General features: G+C 44.0%; 1 protein-coding gene across 8 annotated transcripts in view; it reads right to left on the bottom strand.

Annotated features, from left to right (window-relative positions):
* Positions 1-23,036, bottom strand: part of CAPRIN2 (caprin family member 2) — a 65,126-nt gene extending 42,090 nt beyond the window's left edge. For 7 of the 8 annotated variants that reach the window (XM_090043360.1, XM_090043356.1, XM_090043358.1 and 4 more), the window contains exons 1-8: positions 22,708-22,869; positions 21,997-22,256; positions 16,436-16,498; positions 11,896-11,982; positions 8,588-8,826; positions 3,760-3,842; positions 1,825-1,989; positions 1,180-1,223 (exon numbers count right to left, since the gene is read on the bottom strand). In XM_090043360.1, the coding sequence (XP_089899486.1) occupies positions 1,180-1,223; positions 1,825-1,989; positions 3,760-3,842; positions 8,588-8,826; positions 11,896-11,982; positions 16,436-16,498; positions 21,997-22,242 (927 nt within the window). In that variant the 5' untranslated portion in view covers positions 22,243-22,256; positions 22,708-22,869. Of the gene's footprint in view, positions 1-1,179; positions 1,224-1,824; positions 1,990-3,759; positions 3,843-8,587; positions 8,827-11,895; positions 11,983-16,435; positions 16,499-21,996; positions 22,257-22,707; positions 22,870-22,933 lie in introns of those variants that run through there. The other variant, XM_090043357.1, reaches the window with a different exon arrangement.
* Positions 23,037-24,376: the final 1,340 nt, after the last annotated feature.

The raw sequence follows: 24,376 nt of genomic DNA, 5'->3' as shown, positions 1-24,376 counted from the left end.
TCTTAAACTACTTTGCTCTTAAATTCTTTGTTGGTACTAGTCAAACCAAACTTTTTGGTTGGACAGTGTTTAGACCAGTGGTTCTCAACCTTTTTGGACTCGGAGAGCCCTTCATTCTTGTTGAGATGCCTATCATTCAGCTCAAGGTAACCCTCAAAGTGTCAGCTCTTACTTTTCCTTCCTTTTGACTACAGAAAAAGAACTCTGGTGCAAAGAACTCAGAAAGACAACAGATCAGAATGTTTTTTTAAATATTAAGAATTCCTAGTTGAAATCTATTTACATTGCGAATCATTTGCATGCCCAACAGTACTACAGATGGCAAGGCACCTCGGAGCACCTTTGAAAGGATCCCAAGGCACCCTAGTTGAGAATCACTGATCTAGACAGCGCTTGATTAGTACATTAGCAAAAGTCTTTTGCTCTGCTCCCTCTTGTGGGATATTTGGGAATTGATACTGTGAGAGCTGACATTTTACCCAGAAAACCTCTTTATGAAAAAAAAAAAATATTTAATTATGAAAAAGGTTTCTGCTTTAGGGCACTGCAAGTTCATAATGATTATGTTACTCCAGTCCCAAACAGGAGTATGAACATCTGAAATCTAAGGTCAGCTGAAACAAGCTAATTGGATTATATATAGCATCATGTACCTCCTACTACCTAGAAATCTTGACTTGTGTGACAAATGAAGCTCAATAGAAAACCATTCAAAGTTCAGATCTGTAGATGAAGTGACAGCTTTATTTGTAAGTGTACATTATCTGATAATACAGAAAAATTCATATTCTGGAAAAACAGAACAGAGCCCCAAGGGGCTAACCCTACAAAAGCAGATGTTTACCATCTCTACCAAGTCTGTTAAAGAAATTAAAGTACTGTTCCAGTATTACCATTACTTTATATCACAGACACTTCCAACCTACCCCCAAACCCAAGTAGAAAGTACCTACTATATTCTACCTGCATGCCAATACCTTTGCCTTAAGAGCTGGAGCTCCAGTTAGAGCGTTTCACTCCAGACAGCATGTTTGGTTCTCATTTTAAAAGTCTTGGAAAAAAACTGCACAGGAATAATTTTTACTAATTTGATTCTTCTTGGTAGTTTACTTTGCACATTATATTGTGATGGTTTGGAGTACACTTGCATCACAACAAAAATTAAATTCAGTATCTTACCTCTTGTGGCTGAATCTCAGACTTCATAAGTTCCATTAGACATTCTAGAGAGAAGAATATCTACATAAGTAGTAGAAGCAAATTAATGGCAGGACCTTTGATCACCTCAAAATGCTTCAAACTTACTGCCAAGTTGCAGAATGTGTTAACCCAGATTTACTCTGAAAGAATTATGGAAGCACTCATGTTTGAGCAAGTGTTCTGGTTTTCCAGAGACATTTGTGGAATGTCTAATACAGAAGGCTTACTAATGCAATGCCAATGTGGTACAACTAGAGCTTCCTGAAGATGTTCCCTACAGCTTCAACAATGCAAGGAATAGTCAAAAAAAACCCCAAACACCCAGTCAAAACAGCAGATAGGGTTTTGGGTTTTTTGTTTAATTGGTATTGCTGTTCCTTATAACTCTTTGTTTCCATTTTATTTCAACTACAGAGTTCATTCCTAACAAAGGACTAAAATTTACTTCATCATTTAGCTAAAGTGAGCTGAAATGTATTAGAAGAAAACCCACTACCAAACAAATGATGTTTCCACCTTCCTTCATACTCACGATTAAGCCTATACAAATCAAGCTACGAATGAACATTTGGAGGCTTAAATGAGTGTTACAACATGAAACCTAAAATTTAAACTTTGTTCAACCTGGGTCTTTAGCAGACTCTCTTTTGGACAGCTGTCTTGTTCTCTCAGGTTTTCTCAGTCCTTCCTCTTCCAATTCTTTTAAAGGTATTGCATTGTGAGGAGCAGGAACGTTTTCAAAATATCCAGAATCTAAGAGTTTGGATAACAGTTCCTTCAAATGTCCATCTGACAAATTAAAAAAAATAGTTATAATACAAAACTAGGCAGTTACAAAATTATTTATAAAAACACCACAAAACACACACACACGCATTGTTGGTGTCCCCTTCTCTTCATTTAAAAACAAAAACTACCCAAAAATAATTTTGATTAAATACTTCAAGTTAGAGAAGTTACAAAATTTAGCTTTTTAACAAAGGTTACCAAGTAAAATGGTAACAGCTTACACATTCAACACAGAGAGGTCCTTTGTAACCAACTATATTCTACACAGGTCTATAGTAGAGGTGCACTGATATACAATATGAACCAATTATTGGCACTGATAAAAGGAAAATTGACACTGGCCATCTGCTTTTTCTGGCCAATGTGGTCGATAACATCACAGATAAATGATGTGTGCATGCGCACAGCTACAACGTGCATGCAGCCTGGAATGCAGTCCAGCAACCAAGGGACCAATCGTCTCTCAGGAAGGGTGGGGGTGCCCAGGGCTCTCTCGGGGGGAATTAAAAGGCGTCTCTTCACTAATGCAAGAAGCATGGGGAACAAGCAGGAGGAGCTTGCTCTCCTGCTTGCAAGTAGTAAAATCAACCTGGTTGGCCTAGTGGAGATATAGTGGAATGAAAACTTTTGACTGGGCAGTAGACAGAGGGCTATAAGTTGTTTAGAAGAGACAGGAAAGGGAAAAAAGGTGCAGGGGGTTGCACTTTATGTTAGGGAACAGTATACCAGTTCTACCTTCCAAACGGGACCAGAAGGCTTAACTGAGACCCTGTGGGTCAAACTCCAAGGAGGGCGAGGGGAGAGGGATCTGGTGGTAGGGGTTTACTACAGGCCATCAGGAGGAAGAGCTGGATCTGGAATTCTCCAGGCAGCTGGGGGAGGCCGTGCATGCAAAGGATGTTGTGGTCATGGGAGATACGAATTACCCTGACATCAACTGGGAGGAGCAGTCGGCCAGGTCTAGCCACTCACGAAGGTTCCTGACGTACATACAGGACCTACACCTCATGCAAGAGGTACTCGTCCCCACTAGGGGAAATGCCATACTGGATTTGGTGTTAGCCTCTGGGGATGACTTGGTGGGAGAGGTGCTAATACAAGGGAGGTTAGGGGACAGTGATCATGAAATGATCCAGTTTGCCATTCAGAGAAAGGTAGGGAGGCTAACTAGCACAGTGCAAATGCCTGACTTTAGGAAAGCCAACTTCAATGTTCTCAGGGCAGTAGTCAGGGAGGCACTCAGAGCTCAGGGGGTAGCTACTATGGGGGTCCAAGAAAAGCGATCTTTCCTCAAGGAGGCTATCCTTGGGGCACAGCAGGATGCAATTCCTCTGCACAGGAAGGCGGGAAATGGGTCCAAGAAACCTTCATGGCTGAGCATGGATATCCAGGCTGGCCTGAAGGCAAAGAAAAAAGCATACTGGCAGTGGAAGCAGGGGGCAGTTCATCTGAGTTTACAGAAGGAGCTGTGGGACTCTGCAGATAAAAAAAAGTCAAGTACTAAGTAAAAATACTCCTTTCCCCATTGATAAGGTCTACAATAAAGCTATTAATTTGCCCTAAACTTAATATCCCAGACCAAGTCAAAACCAAAAACCCATGCATTAGTCCTCCAAGCCCACAACAAGTACTCAAGAACTATATGCAGCATGCTGTTAGACCTCCAGTTATGATCATTTGGAAGTGTGAAATGCCAAGTATTTCAGTGTTTACAGGAAACTTTACATGACGGCCACATAATGGACTTCATATTTAACCAGAGAAACTTACATGTTGTTCCAACCACAGGCTTTTCACTGCCTTCTAGAAGGTCCCAGAAGTAGAGTGATGATTGCTCCATCTGGTCTTCAACACTTGAAACCAAAGGAAAGACTTCACTAGTAATTTCATTTTAGGCAGAAACATTCACTGTGAAGGCATGCCACTTCCCAGGACTTCAAAGCAACAAATTTAAGTTACTGACAATTGAAGTAGTGACCAAGGCACTTTTAAACTGTCCAAATCAATTTCTCTTTATGCAGCACCTACAGCAAGCGAGATCCAGAACTATGTCTAGATGCTATGGCTATACAAAAGAAAGGACAACAAAAATAGTTCTTTGTACAATGTACTCTAAGACAGCAGCCACAGACTTACCGCTACAGAAGTCAGAAAGCTGGTGACTTCACTTAGTAGTGTACATTAAGAAGTTGCCCTTTGTGATCTAAGTGTTCAGGCATTAATATTATACCACAGCTAAGACATGAATCCACCAGCAGCAGTTCTAAGCTTGAAGCCAAATAAACCCATTTGCAGTCTATCGAAACAGCTTGTCTAAATTACCAAGCCTTTGCAGCTTTGACTTGTCAAGCATCTTGAGAAGAAGACATACTCAAGTCCAGCATACCACTGACAAATCCAAGGTTTAGGGAAGCAGGGAACATTAATAATCTGAGTCTTGAAACAAGCATATAAATCATTCTCTCTTGGCTCAGAAGTTACAGGCCAAAACCACACTGTAGCATATGGACTTAGACCTGCAGTTCCCAAACTGTGGGTGGCAACATCAGTGGATGAGGTCGCAATAAGCAGGCATCCGTAGTTAGTTTGTTTTTTTAAACATTTGCAAGCACCACAGCACTGGGTGCTTTGAAAAGCACCCGGTGCTGTGATGCATGTAGTGGTACAAGTGGCAAAATACGCATCAGCACGAAAAAAAAGTGGCAGTGGTGCACTTCTGAACCTGAGGTGCTCCAGTTCAGAAGTGCATCATTGCCATTTTCTGCACACTGATGTGCACTTTGCCACTTACAACTGCATGAGGCACAGAGTACATGTCAGCTCATGTGAAGAGCAGACTCGATTAAGTCAAGTCCACTCTGAAGCAGCAGATCTCCAGCGCACTGCGGGACAAAAAGGTACGTGTATAAGTGCCCCTGGGTTTTTCCATCTCCTGCTGAAAAACGCAGATCTTCTATTTTAAAAATAGAGAAAAGCCACAGATCTTTCTTTTAAAGGAGAAAAAATATGGGGAAGTGATGGTTTCTCTGGGTATGCTGGCTGAGTTCCAGCCTGCAAGGGAGTGCTTGGGGCAAGGGAGAGGGCAACTGGAGGCAGGGGGAACACCACATGCATGTGCACATGGCAGCCAAGCAGCAGCGCACAGGTAAGGAGGGGGCAGCACAGGCAATGCTGGGGGGGGGGGCGCCATGGTAATGTGGGGGGGGGGACATGCACCCTGAGATATCTGCACTCACAGCAAGGCACAGGGGTGCAGCTGGGCCAGACCAACTCCGGGTAGAAGCTGCCTCTACAGCTGGAAGGAAGCACTATGCCACCATAGCTGCCAAGGTGAAGTTTGGCAGCAGTGTGATGTTGCAACCCTGCTGCTGCCAGCCAGACAGGGTAGCATGGCAACACAGAGCTCCCTCCTATGCCAGGTCTTGCCCACTGGGTCACAGTTCTCAGGGGGAGGGCAACAGGGCAGGGAGACCTGAGCCCACAGCAGGCAGCACAGATCCTCCCCTCTGGCAGTGCTGTCCAAGGCAGAAGGAGAATGGGAACCAGGCTCCACTCCAGCTGCAGATGACAACTGAGGCTTGGCGCTGCTGGGATGGGGGTGCAGGGCCTGTGGGTTGGGAATGAGGGGTCATGCCGAGGAAAGTGTTTGGGAAGCACTCAGAGGCTTTTGAGAGGCCCTAAAACATCAGTCCATTTGTAATGTGATGCTGAACCCTAAGAGACATGCACGTACACACAAATCCAAATCTAGAAATGCAAACAAGATTACAATACATTCCCTGCATCCCATTAACACAGGGGATCAAGTTCATCTAGCCCAGTGAGCCAAGCGAGTGGTTGGGCTGGTCTACAGGCAAGACAAATGGTGTATGTCCAGTCAGATGGGCCAGATCAGGCCCAGAAACCTGCCCCCAAATCCCACATGCCAGATCCAGTGCACACTGCTGGTGTACAGGGCTGGTCTGGGACATGCATCATGTTGTGGTACATATAGTACACAAAATGAGGGAAATCTGCATAGTATCACTCTGTACCCAGTCCTGGCAGTGCTTTTCATTAGGCAGGCTATGTGGCAATATTCAAAGCAATACTCTGCCTCTATTTCAGGAAGAGCAGAGAAGGCACCAAATTCAAAAAAAAATGTTTGTTTAAGTACCAGGCTTTCCTCCATCTCCTGAATAGCATGCAGTGGCTTCCTGCAGCCAAAAGTGCAACTAGGCCTGTGACCCATTTCTGATATGGGCATTGGCTGCCTAAGGCAGCATGTCTCAAACCATGAGTTGTGACCCAAAAGTGGATTGCAAGAAGATTATGAAAGGGCTGTGAACAAATTTTTGTGGGAAGAGCTGAGGACAGTATGCCCTCCCCCCCTCCACTTCTCCATCCATTATTCCTTGTGCTGCCGGCAGCATGGCTGATGTGGGGGGGGTCTTGGCAGCAGCAGCAAGTTTTGCTGCCCTACTCTGTCCTACCTGCTAGGCTGTGGAGGCCAGCCAGGTAGGCCAGTCCTGCTCATGCTAGTCCAGCCAGGCTGCAGCCAGTGCCCCCTGGATGCACAAATCTGCAAGGGGGGCCGGGGTCATTTTCCCTCATGCCCTCCCAGTTGTCCCACACACTGGGGGCTTGTGTCCCAGGGTGGGGACAGAGGGCACGGTTGAGCAAGGGGTACTGGGAAGGACATGGGGTTGTTTTCTTAAACTATTTACTGGGTTGGGACTGGCCATTGATGTTTACAAATAGGCCCTAGTACAAAACAGGCTGAGAACCACTGGCCTAAGGTACAGGGTTCCTGCTTAAAAACAAAACAAAAAAACAAACAAACAAAACAAAAAAACAACAACACTGCTTAACCCAGTCCTAAAATGTTAGACACTGGGTTGTGCACAGGTCACATGGTCTCACTTGCTTTGTCTGAGAGCTGTTATTTAACAATGGCATCAGTTGCTCTCATCCAGTTGTATGGTGCTTCTGCATATTCAGCTGAACTCTTTTTCATTAATACCAATGCAGTTCTAGGTGGGTATAGTTCATGTGGAATGAAGCTTAAATTCTTGCTACTACTGCTGCTTGGGTAATAAGTTCAAAAAACTCACGCTAACAAAAATGTGATCTTCATGCCTAACTTTTTTTCCCCCCCCACATAGTTCAGGTGAATAACCTTATTTCAAGCATTTCGTTGTGTATTGAATACTCTTTAGCTTATCCTCTCCTCCCACAAGACCCTTATTAGCAAGGGAAAATGTTATGCATATATACTAATTCGTTGGTGCAGGGGTGTCAAAAGATTGAGTCTACAGAGTTGATCCACATGGCAGGGGCTGGACTGGCCTTGCCTGACAAGGCCTTGGGCCTGTGCTGGAGGTCCCAGATTGACAGGATTAGGTAGAGAGTGAAGATTACTACGTTGCTTTCCCTCGCTTTATGTTGTACATATGTTCCTGGAAAACAGCACAACTCGAATTTACATAAAGGGAACCGACTTTACAATGTAACAAATACAGATATGTTCCAAGACCCTAACTGTACCGACTTCCAGACCCATTTCTACCACTTTTACAAGACAATTTTGGTACTTGCCAACAGCAGACAGTACACACAAGCACAGGGTGGTGGTGAATGTTTAGTTGATGTGAAAAGTGTGATGAATGCTTCATTGATGGACCAGGGAGAGGGTTAGGTGGTAAAGCTAGTGGGATGCTTAGAAGCCAAAATGGGGATGGCACCCACAAAAGTGTGTAGCAGACAATGAGTGAGGAGCACAGATCCATACAGGAGACTATATTTTGGTGTGCATCACTCCCATGATGCACCATGCAAAGCAGCTGACTGTGGGCTTCCACCACACTGATCGCATAAGAGTGAATTTACCTTGCATATAATGAATTTTTGGTATAAAAGGGTCATATCACAAGTGTGAATTTGCACATAAAGAACCTGCATAAAGCAAGAAAAACCTGTACAGCATAGACGCATGCATTACTGGGGAATCAGAAATGGCATCCAATTCTGAACATCTAGCTCCATGGTGGCCAAACTAGCTCACAAGCCACATGCAGCTCACTGGCACAGTATTTGTGGCTCACCATAAGTCGGCCAATGCTCCGCTCACTTTTTTCCCCAAGTTGACTCTGGAGGACAGTGCAGCCCAGCACCTCCCACCACTCTGGCTTTCCCCGCACCACTCTGTGCACTCCTTCCTCTCCCTGCAGGGGTGTGGGCTCAGGTGCTGGGTTGCAGCTGTGCCACTTACCCTGGGGCATGTTCCCTGCAGATGGAAAGCTAGAGTGGCTTGGCAGGCTGAGGGGGGGGCGGGGAGGAGATTTATAGGTCACCTCCACTCCAAGTTGCTTAGCACCATCCCCCTCCTAGTCTTGAACTTCAGTGAAGGATCAGATGTGGCTTCCAGGGTGAGGAACCTCAGCTCAACACCGAGCTAGCTGTTCAGCTCTTCCAACACACCATATTTGTGTTTAATAGACCCGAGTTTTAAAAACACACTTTTTGTTCTGAGATGTATAACCCCAAATACTCAAAAGTAAAATGCACCACTTATTTTATGCTTGATAAAGTATGTTTAGGTAGGAAGACTTCAACTCACCTCAGGCTCTCATTTCTTTCTGGGCACGTCAGTTTTGCAAATCTAATGAGGTAGTCTAGTTCTTTAGAAGGCAAATATATTGCACCATTCAAGCCACCTTTGAAGTCTTTCTGAACATGCTCTTGAGTAAAGTTCTGCAGCACATACTGGACCTGCAGAATTGTGCGCAGCTTCTTCTTCTCTGCTTCAAGTTTTATTAGGTTCTCCCGTCTCTGAGCCTTCCTCTGTGCTTTCAGCAGCTGTTATATTGCAAGAATAAGTTAGTCAACTGAAGAGGCTATGATAACTGAATGGGTAATGAAACTACAAGTTATAAACTATGGACCATATTCAAGAGGAGAACAGATGCCTACTGGGATTTAGGCAAAACCTTAAGCAAGTTAAACTTGAATCTCCAGGCACCTATATGCTTTTGAACCAGTCTCTCCCAGCTCTAAGCCTGTATTTAAATAGAAATTTAGAAGTGGCTAGAACTTAAAGCTTATGCCTCCTTTAAGGAGATATTCAACCAAGATGCCCCATGTTTGTAAAGTTAGGAAGGTTAGTAGTTAGGTACGCCTCCATTATTTCAATATTATCAATTCTATAGATTACTTAATGAATTATTCACAATCTCCCCACAGCATGTTCATCCTTTTTAGCTAGGCTTTAAACACTTACATTACATGCTTAACAGGGAATTCTGTACATGTTACACAAGGGATGCAAGTGTCACATAAGGAAGTTTTTGTAAAACACGTTTCACTTATAAACTCCTCAAGGATCTTGTGTATCCACTGTCAGGATACCAAAGGAATAATTATAGTGTAATGGTGTAACAGGGAACTTAAAACTCCTGTTACTTTAAGGGGAGAAACTACAGCAGCTAAAGCCCAAACAGCTTAACAGGGGCCAGCTGCAAGAGGGAAGGCAGCAAGGAGACACTGCTACCCAAGCAGCAAGTGGTTTATCAAGGTAAAGAGCACACCTGAAGCCAGCCTAGGGAAGTCACACAACTGGAAGGAGGCAGGGCTTAACATGTACAAGCTCAGAGACTGAGCCTACAGCCCTGGAGGCTGCAGAGTAAGCAGCTCTGAAGAACGAGGGTCCACAAGAGCTGCTAGCTGGCATTAATGCTACCTTGAGGGAGGCAAACAATGCTCCTGCCTTGCAGAGCAATGTGACCCAGGATAAAAGGAAATCCTGTTGTACAGCCAGGCAGCCACTGGTTATGTTTGACCCAGAGCAATTGTTATAGCCAGAGGACTTATTCCTTGGTTATAGTTTATACCCATGGTTTGAGATTGGGACAAGGGGTGGTAGAGGCCCCAGCTGTACATGAGGGCATAAGTATGTCTGAAGTCCTGCCATGGATTAGGGCCTCAAGACAAAGACCTGGCTTGAGCTTTACAGGGTTGCCACCTAGGGATGGACTGCAGCCAAACAACTCAAGCCAGATTGGGCCAGGGGACCCAGACAGCCAAAACAGGCTCAGTGCCCAGAGCAGAGCCAAAGTAGGGCCAGAGCACCCAGATGGAGCCAAAGCAGGTTCAGCACCTAAAAAAGGGCAGAGACAAGATAAGAGTTGGTGCCCAGAAGCCATATCTAGTACAGTGGGACTGGGCTACAAAGCCCAGCTACAAAAAAGGGTCAGGGCCTTGGCCTTCCCAGCCTCGGCCAAGGGAGCAATTTTACAACCCCATGTGCGAGGCATGGGCATAGTTGTAGGGAAAGTTCAGAGGCCATAAACATCCCTTAAATCTACAAGTAACCTGAAGCATATAAGCAAGGCAAGAGGGCCCACAAGCAATCCAAGAGGTCCCAAAAGTAGGACCAAGATCCATGAAGTCTGGGTGGGACCTGCTGGCTGTCAGAAGAACCAAGGGCTCACTTTAGGACCTTTAGGCAGCCTTCCCTTTCCAACATCAATAGTTACATCAGGATGTAACAGGTGAGAAGGATACACTAGAGGCAGAGCAGGGCACTGGTTGCATGGCGACCAGGGGGTTTCACAGCCACCCTTGGGGACTAGCACTGGCTACATTTTGTTAGCACAAAACTACTAAAGCATTTTATTCAAAACACATGGTCATGAGAAGTTTAGGTAATATCTAACCCTCCTATTTATTGGATAGCAAAGCTCCTCTACCAACCTGGCAAACCAACATCCAGCTATACTGCAAGAATTCTCAGGTACTAAAAATGAACCAAGATAAATGAAAGGAAAGGTGTTTAAAAAGCAGTATAAGAGATTTTTTTTTTGCCTGTAGTAAAAAAGGAACTTACCCTGTACACATGGGGAGGGAAAAAAAAGATCCTCCTGCATCCAGTCGTTTTGAAACATTAAAAAAAGTTGCGGCTTTTTGCAGAATCTAAGAAACAACCAACTAACAAACCAACCCACCCAGTCACTAATTGTGCTTCAAGCAAAAGAACAACACAGCCAGGTTAAAATATATAATGCTACGTACTTTCTAGAGGTATACTGGAGGACAGTAACAGAGCAGTTCATATTCTTAAAACATGAAAGCCCTTAACAGCAAGAACAAAAATTCTTGATGTGAAGATGTATATTGTAAGGAGAGATTATACAGGTGCAGCACTTCCAATAGTACTACACACTAAACTTACTGCAGCCACCAAGATTTAAAGAAGGGTCTCATCCTGCTCTCAATTTATTTTAATCCCAAAGCTAGTGGGAAAGACAAGAACTTTGAACCAGAAAACAGAACTCAGTAGTACAAGTGCAAAAATGTTTCTAACTGGAATGATTTGGGCCCAGCCAACATCCATTTGAAATGGCCCTGTATTTTAAAGGGAGGGAGAAAATGGTAGAGTATTACCCAATCAACTCTACTCACAGGCCATGGAAGGTATTCCTATAGAACTCAAGTTCCAAACCTCCTGTCAAAAGGATGGTTATTCTACAGATTGAATCAACACACCCAGACCAGAACATGCTTAAAAGCCTGCTGAGATTCACTGCATTTTGTACACAGTGCATTTGACTAGTAGTTTTGTGGGACTCCACATGCTCCAAAATCATTCTTCTTCAAGCTATGGAACATGTACAACTCAAATTAATCTTGTACCTTAACTACATTTTCACTATTGCAAACAAAATTTCAGAGTCTCAGAAAAAACTGTAAAGCCATTCTACTGGTTCTGCATATTGGAGTCATTTAAGAATACATTCCAAAATGATCTACAAATCAGGACCACCAGCTTCACCTTCTCAGATTAAACATGCTGCTGCTACACAAAAGCTTCTAAAATGGTAGGTTTTAAAAAACTTAACAGGTTGAGCAATGAAAGCAAATTATACTTACATCCTGGCTAAGTCCAGAAAAAGTTTTCTGAAGCTCTTTGGCAAACTCCAGGTTGTGCACTACCTCATCATACTTCTCCACTGCCTCCTATAAGTAGGTAAATACAGGTTAAGTGCACTGCTTGCTTTGTAGCTTGAATCAGTCGCTTCAAAAAGTTCTCAGAAGGCTATTGATTACAACCATTAATACCATAAAGTGATATAGCTTTTGTTATATGCTCTTAAAAGAAAAAATAATTTAACTAACTTAATTAAAAACCTATTGTTTCCATCCTTAAACAAAGTGAAGACTTGAATTCCAAGTCGATTCATATTGGGAGACAATGGTTTAAGACACACAAGCTGCCTGCAGAGATTAAGAAACAAAACAAAAACACAGAAGCGCACTTACCAGAAGCAGCAGCAGCATGTTAGCTTCAACCCAGCTCTGCAGCATCTGTATAGACTGGGCACTTTGGTGGGGCTTTTTGGCACTTATCTAAAGCTGAGTCAATCAGCTATTAGATAAAAGCACCCCACTAAAGTACCTAATCTATATAGACATTAGGCAAGCCACAGGCTTAATATACTGTAAATGAGTTTAATGAAAAAAGTGAAACATCCATTTTAAAATTCCATGAGAACTTTGGAAGTAGTTATTCCTAAAACATTTTCCACTGACATCCTCTTGGTTTCAACCAAGAACCCAAAGCATGCTAAGTGTGAAATTAACTCTATTTTATATTATGCAACTGAAAGGATGTTATCAGAACAGTGTAACAAGCTATAGCATCTGAACTAGGAGCTTTAGATTTTAGGTGTTCTCTCTTTAGTCGCAAAATCTGATGAACAAGAATATACGCAAGTAAGTATGTATTAGATTTAGATTAAGTATGTGCTTAGATTTGAGAACAGGTTTTAGTTGTGCCTTAAGTCACATTGACAAATCACAGCTTATGAATGACAGTTTAAGAACACACGACTGGTGATGCAAGTTAATCATAACATGCAACAGAGACAAAGTTTGAAGGGGTGAGGGCAGAGCAGGGCAGAGGTAAGCCAGTCACATCTGGAGAGGCCCCCCCCCCACACACTGTGGAAGCTCATGTAGAGTAGTGGTCTCCAAACGTTTTTGATTGTGCACCCCCCATCAGTAAAAATTTTTTGAGCACGCACCCCCAATATATGTATATTTATACAAATATAAGTTATAATATTTTCTTCCTGTACCCCAACGGATCATCTTGTGCACCCCACTTTGGAGACCACTGATCTAGAGAAGCCACATGACTGCAAGAGCCAGGTGCCAGGATACTGCAGAAGCAGCTGTGCCACCTGACCCTCGAAGCCAAACAGGAACAGCACCATGCCATCCAGATATACAAGGGTCTTTTCTGCACTGGCTATTCAAAAACCCCTGCTGCTCTCACCATGTTGCCCCACCCCCTGGCTGCTATCTTGTGACAAAGTCCTGCCTCCTAACCCTTGACCTTTGCCACCAGAAGGCAAAACCCTTGCTGAAAGGAATACTTCCAGGGGCAAGGTGAGGGACATCTTAGAACCAGAAAAATACCAAATTAAATTCTAAAAAGTAAACACCTACAACATTCGTTAATTTGATTTAAAAAAAAATATTTGTCATGGTTTACATGCATTTGTGTAGTGTACATACAGAGCTGATTGTATACAATAACTTAACACTAAGCCTTACTCATATATTGTGTGTAGGAGGTAGGTATAAGTTTGCATGTATGGCTGTGAGGGGGATCTGCATGTATGGCTCACCCTATGAACACAGTCCCTGCTCTCCCACCCTCTGCCACGGCCCCATGCTCCTGTGCCCAGAGATGTAGCCGGGAGCCACATCGTGCTGGAACAGTGCGGGGGCAGGAAGGCAGAAAAAAATGGCTGCGAGTGGTGCAGGGCTGGGCTGCTGTGTCCTGCTAATGGCTCCCCCTGGGTCCTACTGCCCCGGCTTCTGTCATCTTTGACAGGTAGCCAGAAGCAAATAAATATTTTCTAAATTTTTTTAAGGTCCCCATAGGTCAGATAGAATGACCTGGTGGGCTGGATCCAGTCCATGGGCTGTATTTTGCCCACCCCTGATGTAACAGATCATTGTTCATGGAAGTGTCTTTTAATTAAAGCATGGTGAGGGTGGAAGGTACTGAACCTTCCACACTGGTGTAGCTTTTAAAAAACAGACTCCACTTATCAATTTAGTTGGCAGTGAGTTTGCTTTCATTTATCTAGTCACTTCAGATTCAATGCTGCCATATGCAAGATCAAAAAAAGTAAAGAAGCATCTGCTATTCCCCATCTAGATAGCCTCTTGCTTATCAGAACTACTCAGAAGTCTACTACAGACTTCTCCTACAGGAGTAAGCAAGAAGAGCTATGGTTCTGCCAGAGCTAGAACTTGTTCAAGGTCCCACTAGGCTCAGTGGAAATGGAGGATACTCAACAAATCCTGGGATCCAACTCATGAGCATTAATTCCTATCAAGCTTTTCCAATTCAGAGATCTACATTTCTTTCTATAGATGAGATTTTATCAATTTAATTTAAATCACAAAAAAAAAAAGAGACCAAGACAGATATAGAAGCAGCAGTGCTATCAAGGTGTACCAGTCCCAATTACTGGTGCATGCTAGATGGCTTTTTATTTTAGCACAGTACTTCTCAACCCATGGGTCACAAGAATATATGAAAGGGTAGCAGACAAACTTTAAAGCTTGTTAATCTACTTTTAAAGGAAAATCCATTTTTAAAAGGAGAAGAATGTGGGAAACTGTCAGGAATAAGGGGCACTGGGTCAGGACTGGCTGCTGACGTTTACAAGTGGGCCACTGGCGCGCGCACACACACTCGAGAACCACTGCTCTAGCAGACTTAAAACTATAAAGCAAGCAAGCTTGCTTCTCTTCCCCTCACCCTCTAGTTATTGCGTGTCCTGTAGTGCATTCAACTGAGAACAAGAATTGCATGTTGACAGTGCAATATACAGTGGACACACTGGAATAGAAAGTGTTCTTAAAACCACAATACTTATAAGTGGGAGCCAAGCAGCGGCAGTTTAGTAATAGTAACCACTGATATGAAGGCTGACAGCACCAGTGCCTTTGTCACACTCATTTTTAAAGGATATATGATAAATAGCAGTGTACTACACAAGAATGATTTTGAACCATTCAGCCAGCATAAGCCAGAAGATCTAGTTTAAGCCCTGAATTATGATGTTCCCCTTACTCTTATCCCATTGTAATATACAAAATTAAAAAAGATGAGCCTGTTACCCAGCAATATATGAAACGCAGGCTTTTGTTTTCTAAACAAGGGAAACAAAAAGAACAAAAAAAGAAAATAAAGATACTTCAAGGATCAATTTCAATGCAAAGCAATGAAAATGCACTATTTCCAGCCAATAAATGCCTGCTTTTATACTACTCTGTAACCATTTTGATTAAAATTTAAGGCCAATGTCATGACATGTCACCTCTAACTAGTATGAAGTTTTCCTACTGCATGTTTATGGAATTCCGGAAGTTTGACTACTACAGAATTAAAGAGTCAGAAAAATGCCAGAGGCAATTAACAGGGGAAAAAAAACCTCATAAGATATACATAGGATTATTTCTTAGCCTTCTGTTGATGATACAGGGAAAGCATGAGACATCAATTTAGTGACTCTAATAGCTTCCTGTAACAAAAACACTTGGCTTTTAGATTCCACATCATAAAGTCAAGTTGTATTTCCACCCATGAAGATGGTAGCAAATCAGGGGGTTTATGTGGGAGAAACAGCCAATTATGACAGAAATTAACAACTGCCATTACACATTTAAGGGGCTAAAGGGGCTAAAGTAAAAAAGGTATGCTGGTAAGGGTATGTGGGCAGCTGGTATGTCTGGAAGGGGGTACGCTAAGAAAAAAAAGTTTGGGAACCTCTGTATTTGATCATATTGGGGCAGTACTCAACTACTAAATCTCAGAAGTGCTGTACTGCAATACAAAAATATATCTAGAATAAGTTAGATTACTTTAATACAAGTGTGGTATTTAACGTTAATTTAAAGGCTCATCATCATAACCCGTCAACATTAAACACGACTATCCCCATCAGCCTCAAGTGCCAAGTCATTTATCATTAGAACACAAGCCTCATTTATAGTAATACAACAATTTCTCACCATAGAAAAGCTGAGTGCATATACCTATTCAAAGGCTGGAACTGCAGATCAAGAAGGCTAACACAAGATGCTATGAGAACAATATCTGGAGAGGGTGTCTTTCAAAACGGTACTTACTTTTGAACAATCTATTTAAAAGTTAAAGCAAAACAAAACATTTAGGCATTAACAGGCACTTAAACTGTCATTTTGACACTGAATCAGAAGCAGGCCTATTGGGTTTTACTATCAGACAACTCAATGATGGCTGAGACAGTACTTAGCAAAACTTGCTTCACAAACGTTGCACTTTAGTACCATTTGACTTGAGCCTTCTACCGTGTTTAGAGTTTTCAAACTTAAAAAAAAATAAAACAAACAAAGACCCACTCACCAACTGGTCCTGATTGAGGGCTTCACCCTTCTTCAAGCGATCCTTGTAGTCTTCTAGCTTAAGCTAAAAAAGATTCGAAATCAGTTCTCGTCTGTTTAAATACCAAAAACCAGCCTTTACTGGAATACTTCGTTCCTTTACTGTACATAACCTGGATTTTAAAAAGGTTGCAGCTAAATAGAATCTGAATCCAATCCAATTCTTCACTGGAAAAAAAAAAAAACAAAAACAAAAAAAAAAAAACAACACACACCAGAAAAAAACAAACAACAACAACAAAAACCAGTGGCACTGTTCAACTCTGCCTATATTTAAGGCTTTGGTCTTGCCTAACTCTCCATTTTGGGCTTTAAAGCATGCCATTTTTTTTGCTGTAACTTTTTCATATACTTTTTTCTATAAGATAGTACCCAACTCCTTTAACAATTTCACTTGTTTAGATTTCACCAGCTGTACTACATGACTGCTGCCTTCCTCTTCTGGTTCCACCTTAGTTAAGAAAGCTTCAAAAATACTGCTTACGAAAAGCCAGGTAATCTTATGCTGCCCTTTCCTATGCTTCATATTTAGTTTGATTAAGATGATAAATGCAGAAAAACTTATTTCCAAAGTGCTAGACTAATGTTTAATATGCAAGAGCTAGGTATTATGATGCCCCATGTTAAGCAGCATAGTTTCACAACAGGGTGGGTTATCATCATTAAAAAAAAACAGAAAACCCAACAATTTAAAAAAATCTGATTTATTTAAACCATTTTTTAAATTTAATTGTATTTTGAGTTTTGCCAAGATGCTTTTTCTAAGAAAAAAGCCCAAACAAAGCCTAAAACAGTTTTAAATATAAGCTATGTTAAAGCTCAAATATCATCATGGAATAGGAATTACAACTTCTAAATATATACTATTTGAGACAATATATTCATGTAACCTTTAGACGTTTTATAGATAGGTCACAACAGACCATGGACTATATTAGGGGCTCAATCTGATAGAGAAGCCTCTGGGAACCCCATAGATTAGTAAAGATTAAAGAAAACCACGCTACTCAATGGGACTCTGCTCAGTCTAGAACAGGGGCAGGCAATGTTTTTTTTGGGTGGAATGGCAAAAACCCCACAATGTCTACCTTGGAAGGTGCTGGAGTGCCGACACCCCCCCTTGCCCTTGTTTTGTTTTTCTGGTAAGTGGCAGGATAACACTGCATATTTGGGCAACATTTATGATTATTAGCTATAATTTTGTATGGTAAATACCAGATTTTCTAAAAATTGTAAATCTGATGACAATAAATAAGACTTCTGATACTACCTTTGATCTTGTATATTTGTTTTGTGCAAGTCCCTGCACAACAGCCTCCCAGCCCTGCTCCTGCCCCTTGCCCCCCACCCCCCACCCACCCAAAGCCCCTGCCCCCCAGCCACCAGGACTATGGGGCGAGGGACGCAGGTCCACAGCTCTCTGCCTGCCTCCAACAGAAGGCAGTGGCTCCTGCAGCAGGAGCAAGAACTGGCTCACCCACTGCTGCTACCTGCTGTGGGCTTGGGCAGGGGGTGGGGACTGCTCCCAGCAGCAGCTTGCAGTCCTGGGGGGCAGGGAGGACCTGCACACCCCAAATCCAAGTGAGGGGCAGAGGCAGGATGGGTACACACTGCATATTTGTGGTCTCCGCCACGCTGCCCTCTCCCACCAGCTCTGCAGAACAGCATATGGAACCCAGCTTAGAATGGCACAGCAAGGAGGTGCAGAAAGCAGTCTGCTGCTCTGATCTTCCTGCTGCCCTGGCCACACTTCCCCTGAAGGTGGCAGCAGCAGCACTGCAGCAAGGGGCACAACCATGCGCTGCTGCCCCTGTGCACACAGGGGAAGAGTGTCCAGGGCAGTGCAAAGCTTGCAACAGCAGGCAGCTTCCCTGTGTGGCCCCTGCACTCTGGAGGGCCCGAGGGAGGGCAGCAGGGCTGGGAGTGCAGCATGTGCAACCCAGAGAGGCAGCACAGGGAAGCTGCCTGCAGCTGCAAGCTCTGCGCTACCTTGGTCACACTTCCCCTGTGTGCATGAGGGCAGAGAGGGCTGCAGCACAATGTTGTACCCCTCACTGCTGGCCCCACCTGCAGGAGAAGTGTGGCCAGGGCAGGAGGGAGCTCCAAGTGGCAGGCAGCTTCCATGCCCTGCCACAGTGGGTTCCACACACTGCTCTGCACAAGAAGCAGGGGAGGACAGCACAACAGGAAGCATTACCAGCACCTGCTGCCTTCCCAGAGCCATGGTGCCCAGACTGCTTGGAGCTTCCCAGGTGGCAGTGTGCTGAGCAAAATGCCCTCATGCTTGGCATGTATGCTGGGGGGTTGCTGACCCCTGGTCTAGAAGATCCCATTAAGCATCTAAGCATCACAGTTTCAGTGCTCAAACTGTGAATTTGTGTCTCCAGAGATCACGGGCAGACAAGGTTCCTTGGGGAGCTCTTTTATTAGACCAACTAAATAGTTGGAAAAAAGTGTTCTTTGTAAGCTTTTGGGCACAGATGCCCTTCTTCTGGCATAGGGGGAGTTTGTGGTCTCCAGACATAACATCCTTATTAACAGCAGTATAAGGAGATGAGAGATAACAACCCTGATTAGCTACCAATCAGCCCTATTGTCTCTCTACAAGTTTGTGTATACCTAGTCAAGCTCTTAAAACTGCACTTTTAGAGAGAGGTAAGAAGTTAAATGAATAGAGGATTGTTGGGTGTGGAGTAGATCTGGGCAAGGAGGAAGAGTCTGGAGATAAATGCAATAGAGTCTGGAGGGAGGGGCAATAGAAAAAAAGAAAAAGAAAATAAAGAAACATTTTGAGCAGAATATTCCAGAAGTCTTAAGGGATAAGTTTCTGAGTACAGCCTCTCCATTGATTTGAGATTTAGTGAGGAAACAGGGGAAAAACCTGATCAGGACAGGCGGCTTGCCAGGCCATCAAAAATGAGAAGTCTAGAAGAAATAAGAAAGCCCCAAGCTAACAACATATGGCTGCAACACTCATTTGATGTCCTCCTAATATAGCGTGGCAAAAATCCCCCAAATATCCATGATTGATCTAGTGAATTGGAGATAAGACTTCCCAATAACTTCACAAGCATCTGCTTCAATTAGCTTTGGTAAATAAAATAACCAGATCATAATTCAGTTCTCTTATGTAGCTGCAAAATTTATCTGAAAAAAATACCAAAATAAGCCACTGCTTTAAAATGTTTCAGAAAAATCACTGCTTCTAAAAATGAATCCTACATCTCTCTCCAAGCTGTAAATAATGTATTATAGTTACATCAAAAAATAAGAATGCACTTTTTGTAGGAAGCCTCGATTTTTATCTCTGGTTTCTGACCAGTATTTTCTATTGTGATTTAAATAGATTTGATTTAAATCAAAAGTCACCCCGTTTCATGTTTTGCAGCACTTTCAAAGTGACTTGTAACAGTCAAGGAATTCACTACTGTAGTTCACAGTAATTAAAACTGTTCTTTTTTCTGCATACATCCAAATAAGAGTCGCTTGCATACCAATACTAGGAGCATAGACCAAGAGTACAGTCACCTTTAAACTATCATATTTATCGAGTAGAAAGCCATGCTGTTTCTACATAATCATAGGGCTTTAATACATGGATATGATGGAAGGAGAGCCATCAATATGCCAAGGTAACTCCCAGCCTATGTCTCACTTGTTCAGATAGAATTAATGCATGTAGTGCAGAATCATTTAACCATTCAGCTCTACTGAAGAAAAGCCTCAAACAGGAAGTGCAGTAGACTGCAATTTGATGTCGGAGATGTGCATACCCAGCATCTCCTACGTAAATGCAATTAGGCTTTAACCTTCCACATTCAGAGAACAATTCTGTTATATGGCCTGAGCTTTGATATAGTCACTCTTCATACATCAGGAGATGATATAAGAAGGAAAGCCTTGCCACACCTTTTTGCTGTGCTCATCGTTATGCTGTCTGAAAACCTCAAACCAAACAAGATTTAATCCTGTAACAGCATAACTACAACACTAAGTCAATTTGAGTGATTTAATAAAAACCTAGATACTTCTATCAGCAGTTGTTCTTGCAGAGTACAAAAAGGAATCCTCATTGCTGCTGTACAGCTTTGTTCAACTACTCAAGTTACTGGTTCCACAATTTCTCTCAAGTAAAATGCCTTCACTGCCAGAGGGAAAAATAGTTCAAAAGGACAGGGATGGATTAACCTTTTATAGTGGGCCCTAGGCAAACAAACTCATAGGCCCCTACTTAATGTACTTTATATTTACATTACTTCCCCTCCCACTCAATTGTAATATTTAAAACAAGCACAACTGGGCCGCTTCTTCACTTAAGGCCCTAGGCATGTGTCTAGTTTGCTTATGTGTCAATCCAGCCCTGCAAAAAAGATACAAGTAGGTATGGCAAATCTTATACTTCGCATTTCTTTACAAGAAACTAATCAACACAATGCCTACTTTAAAAAGCTATTCAGGATTACACATCCTTGAAGTAAAAAACGGCATATAATAAATACCCTTTGCTCTGACATTTCAGGAAAATTTAATTTTTACTGAGAAAATTTTAAAATAAATAAATTCCTACATTTCAAATCTAGGAAGCAATTGCAGACACTTTTAGATTGCAAATGCCATTTCATTCATGACTACAAGCTTTAAAACACCTAAAAACCAATCCATCCATACCTAAATTTAGATTTCTTTCTGCACTGAATTAAGATCAAGAAATGCACCTTTTCATCTAGTATTTTGAAGCCATAGCCCTTTACCAGATTGCCAACACTTCTAGGGAGCAGCCTTCCAAAAAAGGATGCTTAAAATTTTTTAAAAAGTGGACAGACATTGATGACCGAATCACTTATTGAAAAAAAAAAAAAAAAAAAAAAAAAAACAAAACAACCCACGTGCTCCCTGCAGTCTAGGTACCAAGCTTCATAAGAAATTGAAAATACACAGTAAAACATAATCAGCATTGGCTCGAGTCAGAGGAAACAATTCTCTCAATCCATGCTTTTAAAATGTATTTTAAAAGCACACTAAATTTTACATTCATTAAGATCATGAACTCAGATTTTAGAACAGCTCAATTTTAGTTTTATTTACAAAAGAACTAATGAGGGGTCATTATTACACAGCCTTGGTATGTAATACAACCAAGTTAGTTTACCACCATTGCCACACAGTTTCCCCATTTGTGTATTTGGCAGCAGTAGTTTGCAAAAAACTTAAAAAAAAAAGTTAACAAATAAATACTGAAGTGTACAAGAATGAACCATACTTTTTACATTTGATGAAGCTCCCTGCCAAGTTCAGCCCTGAGCACTACTGCTTAATCTGAACTGTAGCCATGTTAAACTGCTTTATAGGGCACTTGATAGTAGCTGCAGTCATCTCATCACATCCATACTGTTGCTTTTAAGAATTGCTATGTGTTCATGTCTCACAGCACGGCTGAAAGCTCACTATCAACTAACTGCAACTTAAAAAAAAAAAAAAAAGTGGTGTTTTAGTTATTCAATTGTGATGAAGAAGCCAAGTTACCTTCTTTTTCTCAATGTTCCTGATCTTGTGTTTGAGGCAGATGATCCCATTTTCAATGTAAGTCTCATACGCCTGGGCAGTATTAGCCGCAGAGTTCAGAGTCGACTGCAGGGGGCTCAGCGGAGGCTGACTCTCCCCGGGCTGATTCACCTGCTGCTTGGCCGGCTTCATGCTCTTGTCCTCCCCTTCCTCGGAGAGAACTGAAGGCGACAGGCAGCGAGCCTGGGCTTGGGAAAGCTGCACCATTGAAACGGATGGGGCTGCAAAGAGACTTACTCTTATTACTGCTCTTATCACCAAATGAACACACCCAGGTACCAAAAAAATATTCACGGCATCCCCTTCCAGTTCCTTCACCCATTCAACCTCCAACTGCACAAACTTCCCCTGGCTCGGGTGTCTCCTTGCCCCTTCCCCCCATGCTTCTCTCCAGTCACCCCGCACAGCAGCGTCAGGGATGCTTCCAGAAACCTGTCCCAGCGCGCCCAGGGCGAGGGCACAAGAAGCGGCGAGTCTCGGCACGAGTCTCTCGCCCTTCACAGGACGCTGCAGCCCCAGGCGGGGCCAGACGCGCGCGGGGGTCCCTGCCCGCCCGCCGTCTCGAGGGTTCCGCCGGCTGGAGGGGAAGCAGCTTCCCCCCTGCGGCCCCAGCGAGACGGGGCGAGGTCGCCTGCAAGCATCGGCCTCCGCCGCAGAGAGCGCGGGATTCACCTCCGCCGCCGCCGCGGTGGACTCTGTCACGAGTGCGGAGGATGGATGCGCCGGCAGCGACGCTGCGCGGCTCTGCCCCGCCCCACTCTCACCTCAGCAACCGCAGCGCACCCAGCCCCCCCACCGCCCACCTCGCCCCTTATAAAGGCGCCCGGCCCCCAGGGGCGGGGCCTGCGCTGAGGTCACCCCCCCGCCTTCCAATCACCGCTGGCTTCCGCCTGCCCACCTGGCTCCGCCCCATCCTCGGCCCTACCCACGTGACCTTGGGGACCGTTATCTCTGGGTCTTTGGGGCTCGCTCGTGACGTCCCGACCATGGGGGCGGCCATGTTGTGGGGCGGGGCGCGTGTGACGTAACTGCCTCCCCCTATGGGCGTGCCACCCCCGAGCCGTAGGTGGGGTAGGAGTGGGGCTGACGCGGGCGGCTCCTTAGAGGGGGGGGCCCTGTGGCTGCCCTTGGGTCCGGGCACTCCCGAACGTAAGTGTCACACGCACAAACACAGACCGGGCATGTATACACGTGTATTTACATACCTAACTTCCCACACCTGAGCATGTTAAGGCACTTTCAGTGCGCATCCACACATGGACGTGCTGATGCGCTTTCAATCTGGCCGTAATAGCCAAGTTGCATTAGCACAGGTAGGTGCAGATGCATGAATGGACATTAAGGTGGCGTGCAGCCACTGACGCATGCTGCATGAATGTGTGTTTGTGCATCTATGCGTGGGCTAATGTGACTTGGTTGCTTGTGCCTACTTTTGATACCTGCTTTTTGCAGGTATCAAATTTAGGCTTGTATGACCTAACATTGCCATTTTTAAGGTGCATCAAAGGCATGCACATGCAGACGCGTGCCCTTAATGCACCTTTAAAGCAGCGATTTTAGGCTTTGCAGTCAGGGGAGGGGGATTCCAGTCACAAGCCATCACTCACCACAGTCCTGCCTCATGCAGCTGTTGGTACAGAGCCAGTTGGCCATCTCCCCTGCTGCTCCAGGCTCAATCCACACTGGGGGCTCTTCAGGGGCCAGATCCAGCATGGGTGCAGCCACCAGGGGTGTGGGGGCAGTGTGAGTGGATGTCCAGCAACACTGAGGGGTCCAGAAACAGGGACAGGGGGGTTTCCCCTGGAAACCAGGGGTCTGAGGGCAGCAGTGCTCAGCTTGGCCAGGTCCAATGTGGCCAAAGGGCCCTGAGTTCTGTAGCAGGTCAGGCCTCCCAATTTGGGTGGCCTAGCAAGCCAGATAGAGTGGATCTGTGGGCTGGATCTGGCCACAGTCTTTATGTTTGAGACCCCTGCGCCTGAAGGCAGAGGACTGGGTGAAGGTGGCACCCCCTGAGCGTTGCTTCTTGCAGAGGTGACCTGAAAAATGAAGTGAATACCAGAGAAATGAAAGCGTACATGCAATAGAAAGAGGGAGAGAACTGGGGGAGTCAGGCAGGGTGAGAGCAGGAGGGATGTGGCTTTTCCACATGTAGGATGGGTGCTTGTATGCAGCCCAGGTGCCAAAAGGAACCACTGGAGAGGACAAGGGTATCACAATGGAGAGGTGCTGTAGAAGAACTGAGAGGAAGCTGGTGCTAAATGGTCTGAGGACAAGTAGGGAAAAAGAAGGTATAGCCCCCAATCCCAGAACCACCTCTGCCCAGACAGATACAGTTGCTATT

This window comes from Crocodylus siamensis, chromosome 4 (genome assembly GCF_052110815.1).
Source record: "Crocodylus siamensis isolate JL-2025a chromosome 4, ASM5211081v1, whole genome shotgun sequence".
NCBI lineage: Eukaryota > Metazoa > Chordata > Crocodylia > Crocodylidae > Crocodylus > Crocodylus siamensis.
The sequence above is the reverse complement of the archived record's forward strand: the minus strand, read 5'-3'. Positions and strand labels throughout refer to the sequence as shown.